At 59.1% G+C, this 22,883-nt stretch overlaps 1 protein-coding gene across 1 annotated transcript in view; it reads left to right on the top strand.

Moving 5' to 3' along the window:
* The window catches only part of TAB1 (TGF-beta activated kinase 1 (MAP3K7) binding protein 1), a 24,651-nt gene extending 10,815 nt beyond the window's left edge, over positions 1 to 13,836 (top strand). The window contains exons 2-11 of the mRNA XM_046645953.1: positions 1,121 to 1,257; positions 1,608 to 1,761; positions 2,843 to 2,929; positions 3,409 to 3,547; positions 4,474 to 4,587; positions 5,215 to 5,326; positions 7,079 to 7,223; positions 8,783 to 9,005; positions 10,301 to 10,463; positions 12,040 to 13,836. Of these exons, the coding sequence (XP_046501909.1) occupies positions 1,121 to 1,257; positions 1,608 to 1,761; positions 2,843 to 2,929; positions 3,409 to 3,547; positions 4,474 to 4,587; positions 5,215 to 5,326; positions 7,079 to 7,223; positions 8,783 to 9,005; positions 10,301 to 10,463; positions 12,040 to 12,247 (1,482 nt within the window). The 3' untranslated portion in view covers positions 12,248 to 13,836. The remainder of the gene's footprint in view (positions 1 to 1,120; positions 1,258 to 1,607; positions 1,762 to 2,842; positions 2,930 to 3,408; positions 3,548 to 4,473; positions 4,588 to 5,214; positions 5,327 to 7,078; positions 7,224 to 8,782; positions 9,006 to 10,300; positions 10,464 to 12,039) is intronic.
* The last annotated feature ends 9,047 nt before the right edge of the window (positions 13,837 to 22,883 follow it).

The raw sequence follows: 22,883 nt of genomic DNA, 5'->3' as shown, positions 1-22,883 counted from the left end.
AGGCGGCGGGGGGGGGCGGGCGCGGCAGGGAAGGCGGGGGGCTTCAGTGAGAGGCAGGGGGTAGCCCCTGGGCCTTGCGTCAGAGTCATTTCTGGGGCTTTAAAAAATGCAGGTGCTCAGAGTGCACCCTGAGGAGATTCAGGAAATTCGGAATCTGTCTTTGGACTGGGGCCTGGACGTGTGTGTGCGCGCGTGCGTGTGTGCGTGCGTGTGTGTGTGTGTGTCTCTCCTTGGTGATTTTACCGAACGGCCTGGTTTGAGATCTGTGGGGTGGAATGTGGGAGTCAGCCAGGCAGGAGCAGTGAGGAAGCCAGGTGTAGCAGGAGTACCAGAGGGCTGTCAGGCAAGCCTGCGGAGGGTCTTCCTGAAGGAGGACTTCCCGGAGGTGGTGATTCCTGAGCCGGAGTCCCGAAGGACAGGAGAATTGCTAGACAGGGACAAGGAGGGTGTTCCACTGTGAGGGGGGGGGGGGGGTGGGGCGCTGCAAGCATGTGGTACTGGTGAAGGGTGTGGTGGGGGCCGATGGGAGAGGACACCAGGGTAGAGTGGAGACCAGGGGGTGGAGGCCCCAGTGCCAGGGAGAGTGACTGAGGCTCGCTTGTCAGTCAGTTGGCCGAGGCGCCGTCTTGGGCCGCCTGGATCGGAGTGCACCTGAGTCTGCACCTGCAGAGCACGTGCCCTGAGCGGCACCTGGATGAGACATTCTGAGGGGGAGCCTGGAAATCTGCGGTTTTAGCCAGTGCCTGAGGGATTGGAGTCAGAGCCACTGCAGTGAGAGGGGGGGAGCCCCCAGTTTTCTCCGAAGAGTTTGCTTCATTTGTGTGTGTCCCCCTCTCATGTTTCGTAACATAGTCGCTCCTGGGGACCTGCTGAGCCTTGCGGTGGGGAATTCTGATCTTCAGGTTGCTAGGGAACAGGTTTATAGACTGGCCATCCAGGCATGCAAACCCTCCTGCAGGTGTCTGTTGATTACAAGTGTCATCGTTTTCCAGAAAGAAGGGGAGCCCTCGGTATGGGGCTCTGGGCCTGCTGGGTTTTTGTTGAGGAAGAAAAAGAAGGTGAGGTGGGGTTTGCCTTGGGGGAGAGAGTGACGCTTCTTGGTCTCCTGGTGTCTCCCCAGGAGCAGCAGCCGAGCTGGACAGATGACCTGCCCCTCTGCCACCTCTCTGGGGTTGGCTCAGCCTCCAACCGCACCTACTCTGCTGACGGCAAGGGCACCGAGAGCCACCCCCCGGAGGACAGCTGGCTCAAGTTCAGGTGAGAGTGCCCACAGTGCTCTCTGGGCGTCGGAAGTCGCTTCACAGGCAAGAAAAGGCAGCGGATTTGCACCAGTCTCCCATGGGGTTTGCCAGTGAGATGTGGCCCGTGGGAGGTGGTCTGCTGGTGTCCCTTCCACGTCTAGACCTCAGGGCAGCTCAGGGCCTGTTACACTGGGGGCAGCGGGCATCCCAGAGGTCATGGCCAGAGTGAAGTGATGGTCAGAGTGGGGGGACCCAGGTGGGCACCTGAAGCCACAGCTGCTGTCCTCCCGGTCCCTCCTCCTGCCCCGGGCCCTGGCGTCTCTCCTGGGAGCCGGTCTCAGACCGCCTCCTGCCCTCCCTCTGTAGGAGTGAGAACAACTGCTTCCTGTACGGGGTCTTCAATGGCTACGACGGCACCCGGGTGACCAACTTCGTGGCCCAGCGGCTGTCCGCGGAGCTTCTGCTGGGCCAGCTCAACGCCGAGCACACCGAGGCCGACGTGCGACGTGTTCTGGTGCAGGTACTGGGGCTCCGGCCGCGGACCGCGCCCTGGGAGCATCGTGTCACCCGGGAACTCGGCCCTGCGCTGTGAAGTGCAGGCTTAGCCAGGGCTGGTCTGAGGTTCCTGTCGGCTTGTCTCTGCAGAGGAGCTGACTCTGGGAGCCTCTCCCAGCGGCAGGGGCTCCCCACTTCCCGAGAGTCCGGGACTGGCAGCCAGCAGCAGGCCTTCCCGGTGAGGGGTCAGCTCTGGGGGAGATGCTCCTGGGGAAAGGGAATTAGGGACGGAACCCTGGGCAGAGGGGTGTGGTGGGGGGGCTGGGCCCTGCTAGGAACGAGGTGATTTAGGGGACCCCTTCCTCCAGGTGGGCTTCAGCGCTCAGCCCGAGCTGCTGCAGGCGCCCTGGGCCTGCACCTCACAGCTGCTGCTCATTTGCCGTCTGTTTCTGCTTGCTGCTGCTGCTTTGGGGTTTTTCCTCCTGGCATCTCCTTTTGGAAGTGTCCGGAGGCACTTAGTTCTAGACGGGGAAGATGGGGTCCCGGTCCTTGGAAACAGTGTTCCCAGCCGTTCTCCTGCCTCAGCATCGAGGGCCTCAGCACCCTCTCCGGCCCCAGGGCCCTGTGCCAGTGATTCTCAGCTGGTCCCCTGGGAAAGGCAGCAATGTGACCAGCATCAGACCAGCAGGACGCAGTGATGACACCAGTGGTCACTGATCTAGACTCACTCTGAGCCGTGTGCTGAGTGCCCAGGGGGCGTCATCTCATGCCCCTTCAGAGCGGTGCTCCTCTGCTCAGAGACGACGAGACCGAGGTTGCCCAGCTGAACCCACCCCAGGGGGTCTCACTTCTCACTGCAAGCCTCCTGGCTCGCTGGCCACTCTCAGTGCCCCTTGGAAGGCCCCGGCCCCCAGGCTGAAGTCTTTGTCAGCCGTTGCTCTGCAGGAGCAGCAGCGCCTGGCGAAGCCTTGTGAAGCCCCCATCACGTGAGGACCTGCAGTTAACACAGTTCATTGCTATTAGTAGGGGCGTTTCAGCATCACATGGGAAGGGTGTTTTGAACCGGCCTTTGCCCTGACCCCTCTCCCCGTCCCCTGTCCCTCCAGGCCTTCGATGTGGTGGAGAGGAGCTTCCTGGAGTCCATCGATGATGCGTTGGCTGAGAAGGCGAGCCTCCAGTCCCAGCTGCCGGAGGTAATCTCCCCACGGCCCAGCATTGCTAGGAGCAAGGACTCAGTTTCTTGTTACTCCCAGGCCATTGGCACAGCTGGGCCAGAGCAGCAGGAGTCAGGGGGACAACAGCTCCTGACTGGGGGACGTGGGAAGCTGTGGGTTGCCCTCTGAGGGCCTCACTGGCCCACTGTGGGCAGCTTTACTCTGAGGCTCAGTGTGGCGTGGGCCATGAAGGGTATGAGGAAAGGCCGTTCCAGGTCTGTCCTCGACCTGAGTCTGTCCACAGCCTCGTCACCTACCTGTGCATGTCACCCACCAGCACTGTCAGAGCCCACAAGACAAGTGAAGTCACCTCCAGCTTTCTGGAAGAGGCCTCTCATGGGGCTGCCACGCAGCTTCCATCCTGGCCGGGCCCTCCACTCCTTGCTCTGTGAGGGGGGTGCGTTGGCAAGATGGTCTCCAAGGACCCGCCTGCTCTGACCCCTGCTGATGGCTTGTAGGGTGTCCCCCAGCACCAGCTGCCTCCTCAGTATCAGAAGATCCTCGAAAGACTCAAGACGCTGGAGAGGGAGATTTCAGGAGGGGCCATGGCCGTCGTGGCGGTCCTTCTCAACAACAAGCTCTACGTCGCCAATGTCGGTGAGCCGCCTGCCTGTCCACGGCCGGAGGGCTGAGGGCGAGGTCAGCCTCAGGGTCCATGCGTTCTTGGGGCAGTCTGCTTGCCAGACATGGAAGACTTCCAGCCTGAGTCCCCTGAGGCCGCCGGGTGTTTCCCCGTCCCTCCACAGGAGTGTCTCCATCCCAGGGGAGAGTGTGAAGCGAGGGGGAGGCAGGCGTCCAGGCTTCAGTCCCCACTCTGCCCCGACTGGCTTTCGGCCTGGGCGAGTCATGTCCCCCCGGTCTCTTCAGTGGCTTCCTGTTCTGGGAGAGGTTGTCTGTGTGGCTGTGGGAGACGCACTCGGTGCCCCGTGGAGGGCAGCGAGGTGGGCTGGGTGTGGACTGGAGCCTGCGGGCCGGAGGGGTGTTCCGATCTGTGGGCCCCGACAGGGCCGGACCCAGGATGCGCTTACTGTGGGAGCTCTGAAGAGACCCCACTGGTGACGGCCTTCCCTCTCTGCCTCCTTCCCTTAAGATTTCATTATGGAAAATTTTCAAAAATGTATAAAGTCAGAGACAATTGCGTTTAGTGAAGCCGCTGTGCCCATCCCCCGCATCCACAGTCAGTACCTGGGGGCCAGTCTCTCGGTTCTCCTGCAGCCCTTTGTCCCCACTTGTCAGGAAGCAAACCCACACATCGCGCCATGTTACCTGTAAATATTTCAGTGTGTCTCCCGAGAGAAAAGGTCTCTTATTAAAATCCTAATCCTAGGATGACACTGGAAAAGTTGGGCCTGATTCCTTACTCTCATCAGCTCTCCCTGAGTGCTGACTCGCCCCCGGGGGCTGGGCCCATTTTCTTGTTCATTTCAAGGATTTCCATGGGTGAGATGCTTTTCTCTGTCCTCTCACGGCCTCCTGTCCTTCCCATGCGCAGTCTTTGCTCAGCCACTCAAATTCTGCTGCAGGTACGAACCGCGCCCTTTTATGCAAATCCACGGTGGACGGGCTGCAGGTGACACAGCTGAACGTGGATCACACCACGGAGAACGAGGATGAGCTCTTCCGCCTCTCGCAGCTGGGTGAGGGGATGTGGACGGGGCTCCGTGCGAGTGGGGAGGCCGACCTGGGCCTCTCCCTGTGCTCCTACTGGTGGCTGGTAGTTGACAGGCTGTGACCTTGGGCTTGGGCCTGGCCTGCCTGGGGTTGAATCCCATCTCAGCCGCTTGCAAGTTGGCGACATCTGGGACTCTCTCAAGTTTTCTGTGAGGATGATAGTAACACTGCCTCAGGGTAGGATTAAAAGAGTTAATGTGTGTAAAATGCTTCCAAGCGTACCTGGCATGTGACAGGTGCTCACTGTTAATTGGTGGAGACTGAGAGGCCAGAGAGGTCCCAAGATTCCAGCTGCCACTTGGCCACTCCCTCCCCAGGTAGCGCCCGGCAGCCCAGCCGTGGGAGCAGCAGAGAGGGGGCCGTACTGGGCAGTGCTTGATCCTGTGTGGAGGAGGGGCTCCGAGTGAGGGGTGGTCTGATGGGGTTGGGGACTGGGGGACTTTGGATTAGCCGCTCTCCAGGGCGCCCAGTGTGACTACATTTCCCGTTCAGTGGGTTCTCGTTGCCTTGCTTCCGTGGGTATGTCTGTACCCCCTTCTTCTTGTTCCTCTTTGTGAACAAGATCTGGGGTTGTCGTGTGCTCCCTCTGCCAGGTCTGGACGCAGGAAAGATCAAGCAAGTAGGGATCATCTGCGGGCAGGAGAGCACCAGGCGCATCGGGGATTACAAGGTCAAGTACGGCTACACCGACATCGACCTGCTCAGGTAGGAGGCCGGCCCTGCTGCTCCCGTTTGTTTGTAAGACCAGAGGGCCGGGGCAGGAGCAGATTGAGGCTCTAGGGGCAGAACAGGTGCAGCCAAGGTAGAGCCCAAGGGGACTCTTTCTTCCTCCTGAGAGGTTGGTGTGAGGCCCCGAACCCAGCAGGCCAGGAGCTAGGGTCCCGTAGAGCCACGGTGGCAGGCTAGGCTGAGGTCAAGTTGGGGAGCTGGGCCAAAGCCGAGGGCAGCAACGGTGCCACAGGGCCTGGCAGGAGAGGCCAGGGTGGCGTGGGCTGCCTGGCGTGGATGGGGACTGACTGAAGGCCTGTTGGTCAGTGCTGGTGTGGCCGGGGCCAGGGCAGAGGTGCGAGAGGAGTTAGCCCTTCTGGGTGCCCCCTAGTGCTCTTGGCAGCAAATGGGCGATGATACACTTGTGAGCTGTTACTGAGCTGAGCCTGTGCACAGCTCTTCACACATGTCCCCTTACTCAGTCCTCGCTCGGGCCCTCCGAGGTGGGACTGTTATTGTCCCAAAGGCGTTTTCACATGAGGAGGCTGAGACATGGAGAGGTGAGGCGGCCTGCCTGGTCCAGGGTCGGCAGTGGCCGAGGCAGGACTCAAACCCCAGGCAGCCTGAGTGCAGCCCGTGTTCTTAGCCAGCGGCTCAGCTGTGTGAGAATGGTGACTGGGAAAAGGCGCGTGCATCTCTGTGTGTGAGATGCCATCTCGGGTCTGAGAAAGCACATGCTAGAACTCCCTTCTCTCACAAGATTGAGGCTCTTGAGTTTGGAACCTCTGTCTAATTGGTGGGGCTCTGTTTGCTGTATTAGGAAGGACGTTTGTGGTTTAAAACAATTCCGACAGCAGCGGGGGTGCACAGTGAAAGTCTGCCTTCTGTCCCGAGCCGGGACGCCTTCTCTGGAGGCTGCTAGTTTCTCGTGTGTCCTGCCCCAAGGTTTCTGTGCGTGCGTGTGTGTGTGTGTGTGTGTGTGTGTGTGTGTTGGGGGTGGGGGAGGGGCGGGCATCCTTCCCAAAGCAGCCACAGATGGCATTTAGTGTCCCCAGCCTTCTTCCCAGTGCTCTGCGCCTACTGTTTTCCTCATAGGCACCTGTCCCTCCCTGCCCGCACACCTGCAGTTGGGGCTGGTGGGGTTCTTGGAAACAGCTAGTGGGATTCCCCTGGTGGCAGAGTCAGCACTCACCTAACCGGCCCTACCGATGGACCCTCAGGATGTTTCCAGACTTCACTCTTCCCGATACTGGTGCCAGGAGCATCCTCTTGTGCTGGCCTCCGTGTGCCCGTGCACATCTTGGAGCTCTGACCGTACTGGCTGTGACAGGACCTCAGGAACCATCCGTGTGCAGACAGGGCGGGTATGGGGGTCTGAGTCGGCTTGGACACTGGTTTTGGAGGAGCCCAGGAGGATGGGCTTTTAAAAGAGAACCCCTCCCTCCTGCCGGACCACCCTCCCCAGGCTCTGTGGACAGGAGATGCAGAAGGGGGCCAGGATGGGACATTTGACCTTTGCCCTCCTGACCCCGGCTGCCTCTTCGCTTTTCTGGCCCTCTGACCTTTGTTTTAGTGGCTGCCCTCAGAAGACAGGTGTGATTTTCTGGTTTTCTCTTCTGTCTGATGCTTTTCCTCTTGTCAGATGTGTGTTTTATTTTACATTCTGGGTGTAGATTTTTCTCCTCAGCGGAACAAATGTCCCCAGGGGCCGTTCCAAGCACAGCTCTCCCCTCCACGCTCTTCCCACAGCGCTGCCAAGTCCAAGCCGATCATCGCGGAACCTGAAATCCACGGTGCGCAGCCCCTGGACGGGGTGACTGGCTTCCTGGTGCTGATGTCCGAGGGGCTGTACAAGGCCCTGGAGGCAGCCCACGGGCCTGGACAGGCCAACCAGGTGAGTTGCGCCGGGCAGAGCACAGCTGAGCAGCCTGCAGGGTGGTGTGCTCCCCTGGGACCAAGCTCGCCCTCCTGCCCAGCTCCAAAGTGCTCAGCGCCCCTGAGGGCTCTGACTCTCAAATGCCGTCTGGGTTCAAAGCTGGGGGAAGAGAAAGCCCAGCACACCAAGGACACCTGCCGCCCGAAGGCTGTGCTCTCCCTGCCTTGAGGCTGTCTCAGTCCCTGGGCCCTGAGCAGGGCCCGAATGAGAGAGAGAGAGATGGCGGTGAATTTCCGCAGCACGCCTTGCTCTGGAGACTGTCGGGAAGGGCCTTGGGCCGAGGAGGGGCGCCCAAAGGGGTGTGGCCTGGTACACAGAACACAGGCCATCGAATCCTCCGCACATCCAAGTCCCGCTCCACCACTTCCTTCGCATCCCTGAGCTGCAGATAATTGAGTTCCTTCCTCATCTCTCGGAAGGGTGATCACATCCGCCTCTGGGACTGTGGGGCGGGCCAGGTGTGAAACACTCGGGGCCTTGGTGTCCCCCATCAAACACGGGCAGTGAGCAAGGCTTCGGGGCCGTGCTACAGGGGCGATCTTGGAGGGAGGCTGCCCAGACCAGACCTTGGACCGCTGGGGTGGTCGGATGAGTTCAGGTGTGTTCCCTGTGATTCTCATGGGAGGGTAACCTTTCCTGCTTTGTCCTTTCTGATGCAGAATTAGGAGGAAAGGGCCCTGTGTGCCTGGTCCTGTCCGATGCCTGTGGTCGAGGTGCTCCACCGGGTTTGCCTTATGGTTCCTTCCAGGAGCCTCGTAACAGAGCAGGCGGGGCTCACGGCCACATCAGGTTAGGGGGCTTGGGTCACAGAGTTCAGGGTCTTGCTGAGGTGACGTGCTAGTCAGTGATGGAGCTGAGCCCACCCCGGCCGGGCCCAGGTCATGTCCTGTTACCTGCTCCTGCCACCATGAACCGGTGGCCAGCCGTCACGGAGAGGATTCTGTTTGTGTTTTTGATCTTATCGTCACTGTGACTTTATTCTCTTTTCTTTGGTCTTCACGATAGAATTATCCAGTGGCTTCTACTGGCTTCTAGAGTATATCGGACAGTGGACTTCTCTGAGGGCAGGGACCCTGTCTTCATTCTGTATCCCCAATTTCTGACAAAATTGGCTTATCACAGAATACAATGAGTTTGTTCCAGGAAAGGAAGCTTAATGACAACGATGGTTTTTGCAGGGCTTTTAGCCAGCTCGAGACTGCCCTCACGAACCTGCCCTCATGAACCTGCCCTCACATGCGTTGTTACTTAATCTCCATAATAACAGTGAGGTGGATCTTATCCTCCATTGTATTGGTATGGGAGCCAACAATCAGATCACAAGGTCAGTCCTTTTCTAATGAGAAAGTTCCAGAGGGATTATCCTGAACACCTTGAAAAGCTCGGATTACAGGTTGACTGGTGGGGCTTCCTTCACCTGGTTGGCTGGTGGCCCCAAGTGTCCTGCGTGGACGCTGCAGTTGGGGCCCGCAGTCCTGGGCCCCTTGTCCCTCACCAGGCTTTGTGCCCTGCCCCAGGAGATCGCTGCCATGATTGACACTGAGTTCGCCAAGCAGACTTCCCTGGACTCGGTGGCCCAGGCCGTGGTGGACCGGGTGAAGCGTATCCACGGTGACACCTTTGCCAGCGGCGGGGAGCGGGCCAAGTTCTGCCCAAGGCATGAGGACATGACCCTGCTGGTGAGGAACTTTGGCTACCCACTGGGCGAGCTGAGCCAGCCCACGCCGACCCCAGCCCCAGGTACGTGTGCTGTGCCGACAGTCTGCCGCCTGGGGACGCCTTCCCGGGCCGGGGTGGGCTCAGAGCGGCTGAGGCGATGGCCTTGCTGCCTGGGATGGAGGGGGAGGGGGAGGCCTGGCTTTGAGTATTCTGACCTGGGCTCTCGGAGCTCCGTTTGTCGTCTCCTTTAGTCTGTGAAGTGAGGGTACCACCACCTGCCCTGGCACCTCCCAGGGGCCTGAGTGCAGGGTGCCTGCAGGCTGTGGGCTGCGTCATGGGGACGGTGGCTGAGTGCCAGCACTATACCCACACATTTCCCTTGTCCTCATTAACAACCCAAAGCCAGGTGGCACCCTGCTTTTACAGAAAGGGAAGCTAAGGCTCTAGAAGGAAGAGACCTGGGTGAGATGGTTCATGTGGACAGAAGGTCCCCTGAAGCCTGGCTCTGTCCCCGAACCTTGTCAAGTGTAAGGGGGAGATGTCCACTTTCTGCCTTTTTTTTTTTGAGGAAGATTAGCCCTGAGCTAAATCTGCCACCAATCCTCCTCTTTTTGCTGAGGAAGACTGGCCCTGAGCTAACATCCATGCCCATCTTCCTCTACTTTATATGTGGGATGCCTGCCACAGCATGGCTTGCCAAGTGGTGCCATGTCCACACCCGGGATCCGAACCGGCAAACCCCAGGCCACCAAAGCGAACTTAACCTCTGCGCCACCAGACCAGCCCCAGCTTTCTGCCTTTTTAATTCTGAAGTCAAGTTGCTCAGGAGGAGAGACAGTCGCTCTTTTTTGTGCTGAGAGCTGCTTGGTATCGAGACCCTCCAATCCTGGGCCTGTGTGTCTTGGTCCTTTTTCAGACAAGCAGGCCTTAGTGCTCCGGCCTCCACAGATGGGCCTGTTCTCCAATGGACACCAGGGTCACTGGAGTTTCTCTAGCCCGTTGTTATTGCAGCTGTTTTTGTTGGGCCGGCCTCCAATGGGAGCACACTTGTCCCCTTGGGTTAGAGCGTCGCGGGAAGCCAGGGGGGAGCCTTTGTGAGGCAGCACAGCACCTCCCGCTGCTGCTCAGAGCGCCACCTGTGCTTTGCTGCGAGAGGAGGCCCTGCCTGGCCTGGGAGAGTCTCTGCTTCGGGCACTCCTGAGCTGTCCCCAGGGACAGAGGGCTGAGCTGCGGCTCAGGGAGCCCGGCCACCCTCCCCGCCTGTCCTCTCTGCCCCTCAGACGCCGCCCCCAAGGACCCTGGAGCAGCCTCTTCCTGCCACCCCAGGGTTCCCCCGCAGCCGCTCCCTCTGGCCCACCACTCTCTTCCCCTCAAAGCCGCAGGAGGACGTGTGTACCCTGTGTCCGTGCCTTACTCCAGCGCCCAGAGCACCAGCAAGACCAGCGTGACCCTGTCCCTCGTCATGCCCTCCCAGGGCCAGCTGGTCAACGGGGCCCACAGCGCTTCCACCCTGGACGAAGCCACTCCCACCCTCACCAAGTAAGCCCTCCGCCAGCCCCAGCCCTGCTCAGGCCGCGTGCTGGACGGCGCCCCTGGGTCTCACCTCTCAGATTGCCCCCTCCGCTCCTGGGGAGGCCCCCAGACGCTGGGGCAGGAAGAGGCGGCATTGCAGGTCCCAGCGGCTCCCTGCAGCTGGACTGGGAGGGCCGGAGGTGCGGGCCAGGGAGGGCGAGCCGGCCAGGAGGGTCAGGCGGCTCAGGTTGGCAGCCCTCGGGCCGTATTTTCTTGCGAGTCCTGTGTGTTAGTTTCCAATTAACAGGAAGGTTCCCCTCCTGTTCTTTTGTCTTTTCTCATCTGGGCATGTGTGACGTCGAGTGGCCTTCCCATGCCATCCGTGCTCGAGGGACATTGTTTGGCCTGTACCGGCTTGTCAGAGCTAGTGCTCTGACTAAAATGTCAGATTTTAGCTTTGAAGTGAATTCTCTAGTTTAAGGCAGGGGGAGGAGTGGAGGCAGCAGGGGTTCTGGAGCCTGGGGGTGGGGCGAGCAGGCCCCCTCCCCACGGCAGACCTGCCTGACAGGTCTGCTGTCCAGCCCCCTTCCCTTCTGTGGAATGTACACCCCCACCCCAACCCCCCCACACCACGGGGCCAGGATCTGGTTTCCACATTCCAGCTCTGCACAGAATAATAGGGATGCCACACCCAGCCCACTCAGAGGATGTGGCCAATCGGAAAGGGCACGGAGGGGGGCAGTTGTGCTGTTTCCCTCTGCCTCGCTGGGGCCCTTCTCTTCTCCCTGCCCCCATGCTGCTCCCGCTGCTCCTGCAGCACCACCGAGGCCTGGAGGGGCCTGCCGGGCAGCCGAGTGACGGGCATCCTGAGCGAGCGCAGTAGGGGTGCCTCCCTCCCCTGCGGGCTGCCCAGAGGAAGCCACCAGCTGTGTCCACAAAGTGTGATAGCTGAGGTCCCAGACCAGGCAGGAGAACCAGCCATCCTCTGTGTGTCCAACGCCCTGGGACCCCAGACAGCCCCTTCCCTCTGGCCTGCATCTGGGCATCAGCGGTGCCCCGCCAGCTGGCCCGGTGCTGGGGGTCTGCAGGATGGCGGGCTAGCGGGGAGTTCCTGGCTGGTACGTGCTCTGACGGAGGGTGGGTGCTCAGGGAGCTCTGAGGACTCAAGCTGGTGAGAGAGACGTGGCCAGGAGGGCGTAGGAGGAGGGGCTGCTGGGAGAAGATCCCTCGCCCCCCCCAGTCGCTGAGGTTTGAATTGGGCTGGACGGGACAGCTGGGAGTAGATGGCCCCAGCGCAGCCCTGCTCCGGGGATGGACGTGCTCTGTGTCGTCCGCAGGAGCCCCCAGCCGTGCGTGGTTGTGCAGCCCTGGAACTGAGGGGTCCATTTTATTCGGTTCTACTTCAGTTAAATACCTGCATTTAACTATGGCTTAAAAAATACGTGTGACTTTTCGTCTGCCCCTGGGAACATCTGCTCGGGCTGGCTCTTGTAGTCGCCTTTGTCAGAGGCCTGTGGCCCGAGGAGCTGGCCGAAGCAGGGGCCTCTCTGTCCCCAGGCTGGAAGCCAAGGCCCCTGACTGACTCTCCCTGTCATCCCCGCAGCCAGAGCCCGACCCTGACCCTGCAGTCCACCAGCACGCACACCCAGAGCAGCAGCTCCAGCTCGGATGGGGGCCTCTTCCGCTCGCGGCCTGCCCACTCGCTCCCGCCCGGCGAGGACGGCCGCGTCGAGCCCTACGTGGACTTTGCTGAGTTTTACCGCCTCTGGAGTGTGGACCATGGCGAGCAGAGTGTGATGACGGCACCGTAGCCCCAGCCCGGATGCAGCCTGAGCAGGACCTTGCATGGGGACGAGGGGCCAGCTCTGGGGCAGGAGGGGCCGTTTCCTGCCGTGTGCCTGCGCCGAGGGGCCGCTGGGAGCCCAGTCCTCAGCCAGCACTGTGCTCTCACCCCACAGCTCTCAGAGGCGCCAGCGCAGACTGGAGCCCTGGGATGTACCTTGTCACGCACAGAGGGCTGCAGGCCACTCCCTCAGACAGCCTCAGCCGGGACCATCGCCATTTCTCAGAGCAAGGGACATGGGTGCAGAAGCCGTGCTGGCTGCACCCGCCGAGTGGTGGGGTGAAGAGGCTCCTGCCACCCCACACGCCCCAGGCCTGGCAGCCGCTGCTCTCAGGGCCACCCCTGTCCTGCCACCACCTCCCTTGGAAGAGCCTGCAGCCACTGCCAGCACCCCGTTCACCACTGGGCGTGTCCCCCCTTTCTTGTCCCGCCTCCGGAGCGGAACCCCAGCTGGCGTCTGTGCCTGTGATGCCAGCTCCATCGCCGGCCCCGGCCTGGGCCTGCCCAGGTCGTTTTCAGTGGCAGACGTTCGGGAAGACCAGGGAAGTGTCGGGCCTGGGATGGCTGCAGAGGGGCAGCTCAGATGGAAGGGACCGGAGGAACCTGGTCCCGGAGAAGCACTGGCCCTGGAGTCCCCCGCAGGCTGGGCTGGGCCAGGCTGGGATCCCCAGAGCCGGGGTGCAGGAAAGGGGGCTGTGCCTGCACGGAGCGGGCCACGGGCCAGGAGCGGGGACTCTGAGTCGGGGTGAGCTTTGCTTTCCCTCCTGGTGCTGGGGTGACCACAGGCCGGGGAGTCACTGAGATGAAGGACCTTCCCCAGCGAGGCTGAGTCTTTGCAACCTCCAAGGTGACAGACAGGTTGTGAGTCAGGCTGGGGGCTCCTGTGAAAGACGGAAGAGAGGGAGGTGCTCCCGAAAGGAAACAGGGTCTCCAAGACCAGCTCTCCGGATAGTCGAGGGCTTTAGTGATGTACACTTTTTACAGACACTGAGGGGCTGGGGCAGGCTGGCCCAGGCCCCGAGTGAGACCATTTCACATGTGCACCCTGCCTGAGTGGGCCGGGGCTGTCGGCCAGATTGCCGCTCCTGATCCCAGAGGACAGAGCAGGAGGCTCACGGTGTGCCCACGGCACAGGGCAGTGTGGAGCACAGCTCGATCCATGGCCTCGCGTCAGTGTCCGAGGCCCCTGGATTTCGCCGCCCCTCCCCAGCCCCCATCCTCCTGCCCACAGGGCCAGCCACGGCTCACCGGGGACTAGCCGCTGTGTGGCCTCCTGTACACTGGGACTCTGAGAAGTCAAAGGCTGGTTCCCAGGGCCCAGGGCTGGTGTCCGAGGGAGGCCACGGCACGAGCCGAGGACAGTGCGTCTCAGCAGGGCTCCACTCCCTCCACCAGGAGCCCTCTCTGTTCTACGGGTGAGCGGATTGAAATCTGTATCTGAGGCTCGGGAGCAGGGGGAGTTCTCCAGGAATGTCTCCAGGATGCCGTTTGGTCTCTAGAAATAGAATGACTTTTTTACCGCAGTGAAGACGTAATAAATGGTGGTGTTACACGTCTGGGGTCAGTGGTGCTGCCTCACTTCTCAGTCCCTCTGGAGGCAGACCTGAGGTCGGCCCTGCCTGTGCTGCTCGGCTGGGGTGTGGACCTGGCCTCCTGACCACCCAGCACTGCCGCCTCCGTGGCCCACAGGGGAGCGCGGGCAGCAAGCGTCCCTCCAGGTCCCCACACATCCAGAGAGGGTGACAGTTCTCCCGCCGCAGGCCGGGTCCTCTCGCCCCTCCTGACCTCCAGCCGCGTTCTTGGTGCGTGAGGAGTGCAGTGGCCGTCAGAGCCTCGGGTGCCCGGGACAGTCCCCCTCCCACCCGCAGTGGACGTTCTTTGTCTTGGCTTTGTTTGGGTGGAGGATGTTCTATAAATACCAGTCCATGGAGCGCCTCTTCCGGCCGCCTGGGCTTAGAGCTAAAACTGAACCGTGGAGTCTGCTCGGGAGCCGAGCCGCCTTCCACGTTTAGCTGCTGGGGAGGGGCTCGAGGCAGAGGGTCTCCCTGCAAATTGCCTTCCAGACTCTGCCCCCTGCACTTGTTCCATCCTGGAGTCACAGCATCAGCCAGCACCCCGCCAGGGGGGTGGGTGGGTGCATCATGTCTCAGATGAGTAACTGAGGCACAGACGGCTGGGGCATCATCCTGTCACAAATGGCCCCGTCCAACCCCTGGCCCCTGGGCCTCTCCCAGCACCAACTTTGCCCTGGGTGCGAGGGGGCAGGATGTTGCCCTGTTGGCTCTGTGTCCCCTGTCCCCTGGCTGCGTGTCATTCAGCTCCCTTTGAGCCTGTGTCCTAGGGGCGAGAGGGGCCCCTTTAGAGCCTCTAGGTTCCCTTTGGTGGAGGAGGGTATGTGGAGCAGGGAGGGGAGCCTGGACTCTGTTGAGGATTTAAGGAGTGGCGAGGGTCAGGACCAGGAAAGAACCAAGGCTGCCAGGCCAAGTTTGCAGCCCTGGGCCACCACCGCTCCAGGACGCACACGGCAGACGGCCTCCTGCCGGCCCCGCCATTGGAGCCCTCCAGCCTCGACACTTGCCCTGGCCCCTGGAGAGCGCTCGGCAACCTGAGGCCTGGCCAGACGGAAGCCCACCCACCCCCTGCCCCTGCGCCACTCGTCCCTCCCCGGGATGTGGCCCCTCACAGGACGGGACGTGGTCCAAGCCTGACTGAGGCCCTGGCTGGGAGCAGATCAGATGGGGCCGGGCCTTTGCAAGCCGCTACTGGTCCCAGGGCCAGGGCAGGTGGTCGGGAGGGGCCTTGGGTAGCACCGGGAGCTCTGGGGACGCCCTTGGGCCATCTTCACAGTTGTTCCGCTGCATCCAGCCCTGCCTGGTCCTCTCTCATTCTCAGAACCGGCCTTTCGGCCAAGCTACAGAGTGGGCTCCGGGATGCACTTGCTGGCGGGGTCCCCAGTGCTGGTGGCAGTGGCAGTGAGACCCGTCAGGAGAACCTGGGGCCGCTGTATAACAACATAGGAAAAGCACCTTGTGGCACACCTTCCTGTCCCACAGGCCTCAGCACGCGTGCTGCCCCGGCCCAGGCCTCCCTGCGCCCCGGAACACGCCCGCCCGTCTCCTGCTTAGTCTGCTGCTCAGAAACTCTCCGCCTGACGGAGAGTTGCACATTTGTCTGTCTCCCTCGCCCACTGAGATGTCCACTCCACGGGAGCAGGGATGTTGTCTAACTGGCCCCAAGGTCAGTGACAGCCACGCAGTAGCCCCTAACGCATATGTTGAGTGAATGAATGAGTGAATTAGCTGTGTGACCTTGGGCAATTTACTTGACCATGCTGAGCCTCAGTTTCTTCATCTGTAAAATGAGGACACGACCAACTCACTTCTTAATAAGATTGTCTGAGCCACCATGGCTGTGAGAGGTAAGAATTGCCCTCCTTTACAGGTCGGGAAACGGACTGGGGCATGTCACCAGAGTGTTAGCCAGATTCCCACCCCCACCGCTCCCACACACGCATGTGTGCACGCACGCACATGCATATATACACGCATAAGCACACACTGTAAAGTCACGCACGGTAATGAAGGCTCTGCCTGGGGCCTCGCACAGCAGGTGCCACCCACGGCTTCCCCTGGGACACGGGTGTGGTTCTTGCTTCTCCCAGCTGCAGCCCAGAGAGAGGCCATCAGCCTGGCTCCAGAACCCTTCCAACAAGGACATCTTTCATGCTGCTTCCTTCTGGGTCCCCTGTTTTGAAACCAAACAAGGACACAGACCACTGCCAGTCCCGCTGGCATGAGCACGCGCTTTGTCCCCACGCGGAGGTGATGTCAGCTCAGAACAAAGACAGGCTCTTGACCTTCCCACGAGCCTGGGCGACCTCCTCGAGGACAGGCGCAGCGTCTGGCTGCCAGCTTTGCGGAATATGGACACAGGTCACGGACTCCGTTCCTGCCTCTGAGACCCCCAGAAGGGTCCAGGGACCCAGGCTGTGTCTGGTCCAGCCCCTTCTTGTTCTCGTTCTCCCGGGTGACAGCATGGGCCGGGACAGGGACAGGGTGGGTCTCAGAGCCCCCCCACTGCCTGGAAGCCGGAGCCCCGTGGCTGCCTCCACACGCTCCGTGATCAAGCTCCCACGCTTGTCCCTTCAGCAGAGCCATCTGTGGTCCTGTGTGCTGAGCCCAAGAACCTCCCAGGGCTCCAGCCGCCTCCTGACCCTGCTGTGTGGAGGCTTCTTGTCTGCTCCTCCCCACCCCACCCCGGCCTCCCCCTGCGACCCTCTCCTCCAGTCATCTCAGTGGCCCAGTGCCAGCCCCCAGGCAGCATCTAAGAAATGTCGGGAACATGAGTGGACGGAAGGATGAATTGCCCAGAGAAGAGCTTCTGGAACTTTTCTACAGGAAATATCTTTACCCTAGAGAAAACTACCCCCACCCCAGTACCCCCAGAGTTTTGGGGTTTGTAAGAAATTCAATGTCTCATAGTTTATTTTGAATATCTGGGTGAATTCTGCAGTCAAATCCATAATATCCTGTGTTCGTTTTAGTACAGAAGTAACTTTTTATTTTTCAAAAATAACATTGAAAATTACACATTACCAAGTAAATTGATGCTTCAGGTAGCACACCAGGTCAGTCCCGGAGGTCTACAGACCTCGGCGCATCACAGGGACCCCGCAGGTCCCACACTGAGTGCCAGGTGGGGTCCTGCGCTCAGCCCCACTTTAGAGATGAGGGGGGTAAAGCATGGACAGGTTAAGGAGTCCCGGTGGAGTGGTCAGCAGGCAGATTTCTGCTCGGGATCAGAAAGAACTTTCTAAAGTGTGGGAGTCCTCGAACGTGGGAAGCGGCTGCCTGCGGGAGGTGGGAGCTCCCGGTCCTCATGGGGCGGGAGCAGAGCGAGCGGCACTGGATCCCTTGGGGTGGGGAGGACTGAGCGGCGGGCCCAGCCTGGCTGCCGGTCAGAGCCGTGTGCCGACAACGAGCGGGCGGCTGTTAGAAACACGGATTCCTAGGCCCTCGCTGGGCTCACAAATCAGCGCCTCCAGAGGGAGACCCGCAGGTTTGGGGTCTAAGGAGACCCCGGGCCGCTGGAGGCTCCTGATGGAGGCCGGGCTGACAGCTTTGCTGTCCTCCCCTCTCTGTGTGGCCTTCCATGATTGCTTCTGGGAGTCCTTCCTCTCTGGGCCCCCAGGTGACCTTGGACAGGCCCATAAACTCCAACCCCTGTCTCGTCTCCGAATGAAGGTCAGCTTTTTGTAAAAAGAAAAACAACAAGCAAAACAACTACCATTTATTGGGTTCTAACTCTGTGCCAGGCATGTACCTGACCTGTAGTATCTCATTAAACAGTTAATGACTCAGCAAGGAGTAGATATCAGTGACACCACTACGGAGATGAGGAGACCAAGACTCAGAGAGGTTAAGGCAGTTGCCCAAGATCACACAGAACAGGGATTTGAACTCAGGACTTTTCTCTATGCACCATGGTGTTTCCCCGTGATTTTCAAAAGCCCTTCCAGGCCAGCTGGACTTGGACAGCAATCTCTCAATGTCAGTTGAAGCTGCTGGAACATCCTGACCTTCCTAGTGTGAGAGGGAAGCTTTCACACCAGCGGGCCCTCTGGGACCTGAGATCATGTTAGAATTCTGTCACCTGGTCTGACGTCCACCGAGATTGGAGGCAGGGGAGGTACCAAGCCTTTCCCGATACCGGGACCTGGTCCTCAACGGCAGACCCGGCAGGCATCAGCTGTGGCCCTGCCCTGGAGGAGTTCACAGCCTGGGGTACCCCTGGCCACGATTTGGGGGCCCCAGGAAGGTTACCTGGAGGAAGTGGGATTGCATTTTGGAAGAAAAGAAGGAGCCAGCTGGTAAAGAAGGAGGAGAAGGCAACTCCAGGCAGCAGAAAGGCAGAGCACAGGCCTGGGGTGTGGAGGCCAGGGCGGCCGGCGGGGGGCCGGCGAGACCCCTTCGTGCATCAGTGTCCCTTCTCTCGAGGCTGGGCTGCCAGGGCAGGCGGGAGGGGCTGGGGGAGTCCGGCAGTGCGGACGGCTCAGGGGGTTGCCGCCACCAGTGCTTTCCGAGAGGTCCCAACCCTCAAGCCCCACTGCTGAGCCCCAGCAGGGTGCTCTGGGAAGTGATGTGCACACCAGAAGCTCCCATGACTTTGAGGGAGGGGTCTGAAGTTGACAAGCATTTCAGGCGCTGGAGAGAAGCATTTTCTGACTGTGCAGCGGGCCCCTCACCGGGTCCTTCCATCCCCGCCCGCCCAGCCCCCAACCTGCACCCTCCTTGAGCCAGACCAGGCCGCCCACCCTCCTGGGAAAGGGCCAAACCCCTTCGCACATCAGTGTCTTTGCTGGCGCTTTCCCTGCAGCCTGGGGGGCCTTTTTCACAGCATGAGAACCAGTCATCCTTCAGGACCCAGCTGATAGCACCTCCCACTCCAGGGACGCCTTCCCCTGCTCAACCCCTCTCCCAGGCGATCCTTGGCTCCCGTGAGCACAGGGCAGCCCTGGCCTGGGCCTGTCGTGAACTGGGGCTCCTGGTGAGGACCCATGAACACTGGGTCTCTGGGTCCCAACGCCCTGCACAGGGCAGTGTGTGTGGCATTGAACTGAGCTGGATCCAGCTGTTCCGAGGGAGGGAGTATGACCCCACCCAGAGCAGCCAGGAGCTTGAGAAGGTGGGTGACCCTGGGCGGGGGACAAGGACACACTGTGACTTTCATGGGCCTCTTCTTCCACAAAAAGTATTAAAAATTATACTTTCTGATTGCATTGGTTTAAAGACAAATATATCATTATATATTAAAATATTTTCTTTGAACTAGAAGTTAATTTTTTTCTTCTGATTTAAAAGGAAGTAAAATATTTCCGTATGGTGGGCCTGAGGCTGTGTGTGCTGTGCCTGACGAAGTCAGCAGGGCCTCAGCCAGTTCCCGGCAGTTCCCTTTAGTGGGGTGGCCTGCAACTGAGGTCCCAGGCCCAGCCTTCCCGAACTGCCGGGGTCTCAGGCCCAGGAGGAAGATCTGAGGAGGATCCAAGAGCTGGTAGAAGGAGAGCGGAGGTGAAAGCAGAGGGATGTCCTCCCACACTCCACACTCCTCGTCTCCAAGCCTCCACCAGGCTGTGCCTTTTTTTCTGAGGAAGATTAGCCCTGAGCTAACTGCCAATCCTCTTTTTGCTGAGGAAGACTGGCCCTGAGCTAACATCCGTGACCATCTTCCTCTACTTTATATGTGGGAGTGTGGGACGCCTACCACAGCATGGCTTGCCAAGCGGTGCCATAACTGCACCCGGGATTCGAACCAGCGAACCCCGGGCCACCGAAGCGGAACATGTGCACTTAACCGCTGCACCACCGGGCCGGCCCTGGGGCTGTGCTTTCTTAGGAAGCACGCTGAGTGCCGGCTGCGGGCCGCACCGCCGTGGGGGCTGTGGTTGGGAGGGAGAAGAGAGAGGAGGGAGTCAGAAGAGTCCCGTGGAGACGCCCTGCAGGGGCTCCCAGTCTCCAGGGAAGATAAACTGGCACCTGGAGCTCCAGCCAGAACAAGTCCTGAGACCCAGGCCGAGGCGGAGACCCTTGAGGCCGATGGGTTCTGGGAAGCTTCCCGGGGCCGAGGGGGGACCTTGTTCCGGGCCCTGGAATGTTTCTGAAGGATGTGGGTTTCCTGGGCCCGCTGCGCTGGTCTCGCCCCGACAGCGTCGCTGAGGTTGGCAGATTAAACACGTGCGCCAAGTTTCTCGCCGCCCCGAGCCCCAGGAAGACAGCGGAAGGGGATTTCTTTTCTTTTTCTTTTAAGGTATAAATGCACAAGGGTGGGACAACCAAGACAGGAGACCACATTTGGACCATTTTGAAGCTGGAAAGTAGCTGTAGAGCGGCATCTGGCTTAAGGGACTCAGCAAGGCCGCATCCCAAGTGAGCAGGGCTGGCAGCTGAGCACCGGCCTGATTGACTGCAGAGAAGCGCCATGGGCTCAGCTGGCAGCCCCAGATGGGCGTCATAGTGGGTGTGAAATAAGGAGCGGTCAAACCCCCAAATGCCCTCTCAGAACTGCCAGGCCGTCACCTGGCCCAACCCCAGCAGAAAACCAGAGTCATTGTCTGGTGGAGGTAACCAGGGGTCCCTGGCCTGGGGATGGGGTGTCACACTGGAAACAGGGAGCCGAGTGCGAGGGGCTGCTGAGTGCTGAGGTCCCTGCCCTGTCCCCTGCCCTGCTCCCAGGGGCCACCAGGGTGTTACCCTCCAGGCAGAACACTGAAGGGTCCTCTCTAGAGAATCCAACCCTCCTAAGAACAAAGTCCCAAAACTACTGACGTGGGGGTCCCTAACAAGTCCCCCGCCAGACATCCCTTCAATGGAGCTCAAGTGTCTGTCCTAACACGCGCTGAGGAAGCAGTCGACTGTTGGACAACGTGTATCAAGAACTTCAATAAATAAGTAAGGTGAATGTTCAAAAGACAAACAGAACAAGCCACTATGTTATGACCCAGTAATTCCCCTCCCAGGAAATGAAAACGTGTGTCCATACAGAATTGTACACAAATGTTCACAGCAGCATCACTCACAACAGCCAACAGCCGGAAACCACCCGCACGTCCACCCGTGGATGGCGGGACAGTTGGACAGCTGGTGGGCTGGGCATACGATGGAATATTATTCAGCCATAAAAATAAAGAATCAAGTTCTGACACGTGCTGGAACTTGAATGACCCTTAAAGACCTTCTACCCAGTGAAAGAAGCCAGTCACAGCAGGTCCCATGTTATATTACTCCTTTGAGAGGAAACGTCCAGAATAGGCGAGTCCACAAAGACGGGAAGCAGCTTAGCGGCTGCCAGCGGCTGGGGGAGGGAGGTTGACTGCATAATGGACGCGGGCGCTGCTCTGTGTGACGGGAAGAAAGTCGAAAACCAGAGAGAGGTGGTGGTTTCGCAACACAGTGAATACACTACGTCCCACTGAATTGTACACTTTGAAATGGTTAATTGTATGTTATGTGAACTTCGCCTCAACTAAAAATAAAGAAATAATAAGAGAGCCGGCCAAGGCTTCCAAGCTCCAGGTGGCTCCTCGGGACTCAGAAAACACCTGGATTAACCGGCTCGGATTAAGCTTCCAACAGAAAGATAACGCGAGCCACAGACACCGTGTTAGATTCTCTCATTGTCACATTTGAAAATAAAGAGGATGCCGGCCCTGTGGCCGAGTGGTTGAGTTCTCAAGCTCTGCTTCGGTGGCCCAGGGTTTCGCCGGTTCAGATCCTGGGCGCAGACACGGCACCGCTCATCAGGCCATGCTGAGGCGGCGTCCCACATGCCACAACTAGAAGGAGCCACAACTAAAAATATACACAACTATGTACCGGGATGCTTTGGGGAGAAGAAGAAGAAGGAAAAAAAAGAAGATTGGCAACAGATGTTAGTTCAGGTGCCAATCTTTAAAAAAGGAAATAAAAATAAAAAGGAAGAAGGAAGTAGTGAAATTAATTTTAATGCTATAGTTTCTCTAATCTGATTCAGCCAAAGTATTATCATTTCAACACGTAATCAACACAAAGGTTCCTAATGAGATCTCCCTCTCTCTCTCATACTGTCTTTGAAATACGGGGGGATTTGACCCGCCCGGAACACCGCAGCACAGGCCCACCACGTTCCCGCCTTCAGAGCCACTCGCAGCTCATGGTCACCTGCTGCGCCGTCCAGCCCTAGATGGTCTCGGATTGGAGTCTCGGGACATAATGTGCGGTGTCTGAGGGTTCTTAAACTGAGTGGGCTTTGAGGCTATGAATTAAAAAAAACTGGCTATCATCCTCCTTAGGATCATCTGAACAATCGCCTTAAAAATAAGTTCTAAATCAAACACAGCATTGCTATATGACTCAGCGATGCCTCTTCTCGGCACACACCTCAGAGAACTGAAGGCAGGGCCTCCAACAGACACTTGTTCACAGCAGCATTAATCACAACAGCCAAATGTGGAAACAACTCGTTGATGGGTGATACGCTCATTGACGGATGAATGGATAAGGAAAATGTGGGATATGTATACAATGGGATACTATTCAGCCTTAAAAAGGAAAGAAATTCTGACACATGCTGCACCGTGGATGAACCTTGAGGACATTATGCTCAGTCAAATAAGCCAGTCACAAAAAGACAAATATTGCATGATTCACTCATATGAGGCACCTGGAGGAGTCAAATTCATAAGAGACAGAAGGTAGGATGGTGGGTGCTGGGGGCGGGGGAAGGGAGGGGATGAAGAGTTATTGTCTCACGGGTCCCGAGTTGCAGTCTGAGAAAACTGAAAAGTTCTGGAGATGGACGGTGGTGGTGTTTGCACAACAATGTGAATGTACTTAATGCCACTGAGCTGTGCACTTAAAAATGGTTAAAACGGTAAATTGTATGTTACGTATATTTTATCACAATTTAAAAAAAAAGTCCTGCCACCCAGCGTGTTTGGGTTTGTGTTGTCCAGGGCAGTGGAGACTTTCTAGTCACCGGGGTTAACGAGAGAAATCGGGGGAGACTGGTGTCCGGCCGAGGCCTGGGTGCCCAGGACGGCCACGTGCGTGCGGCGCAGGTGCTGACCCAGC

This window comes from Equus quagga, chromosome 19 (assembly GCF_021613505.1).
Source record: "Equus quagga isolate Etosha38 chromosome 19, UCLA_HA_Equagga_1.0, whole genome shotgun sequence".
Taxonomy (NCBI): domain Eukaryota; kingdom Metazoa; phylum Chordata; class Mammalia; order Perissodactyla; family Equidae; genus Equus; species Equus quagga.
This window is presented reverse-complemented; position numbering and strand designations above follow the sequence as displayed.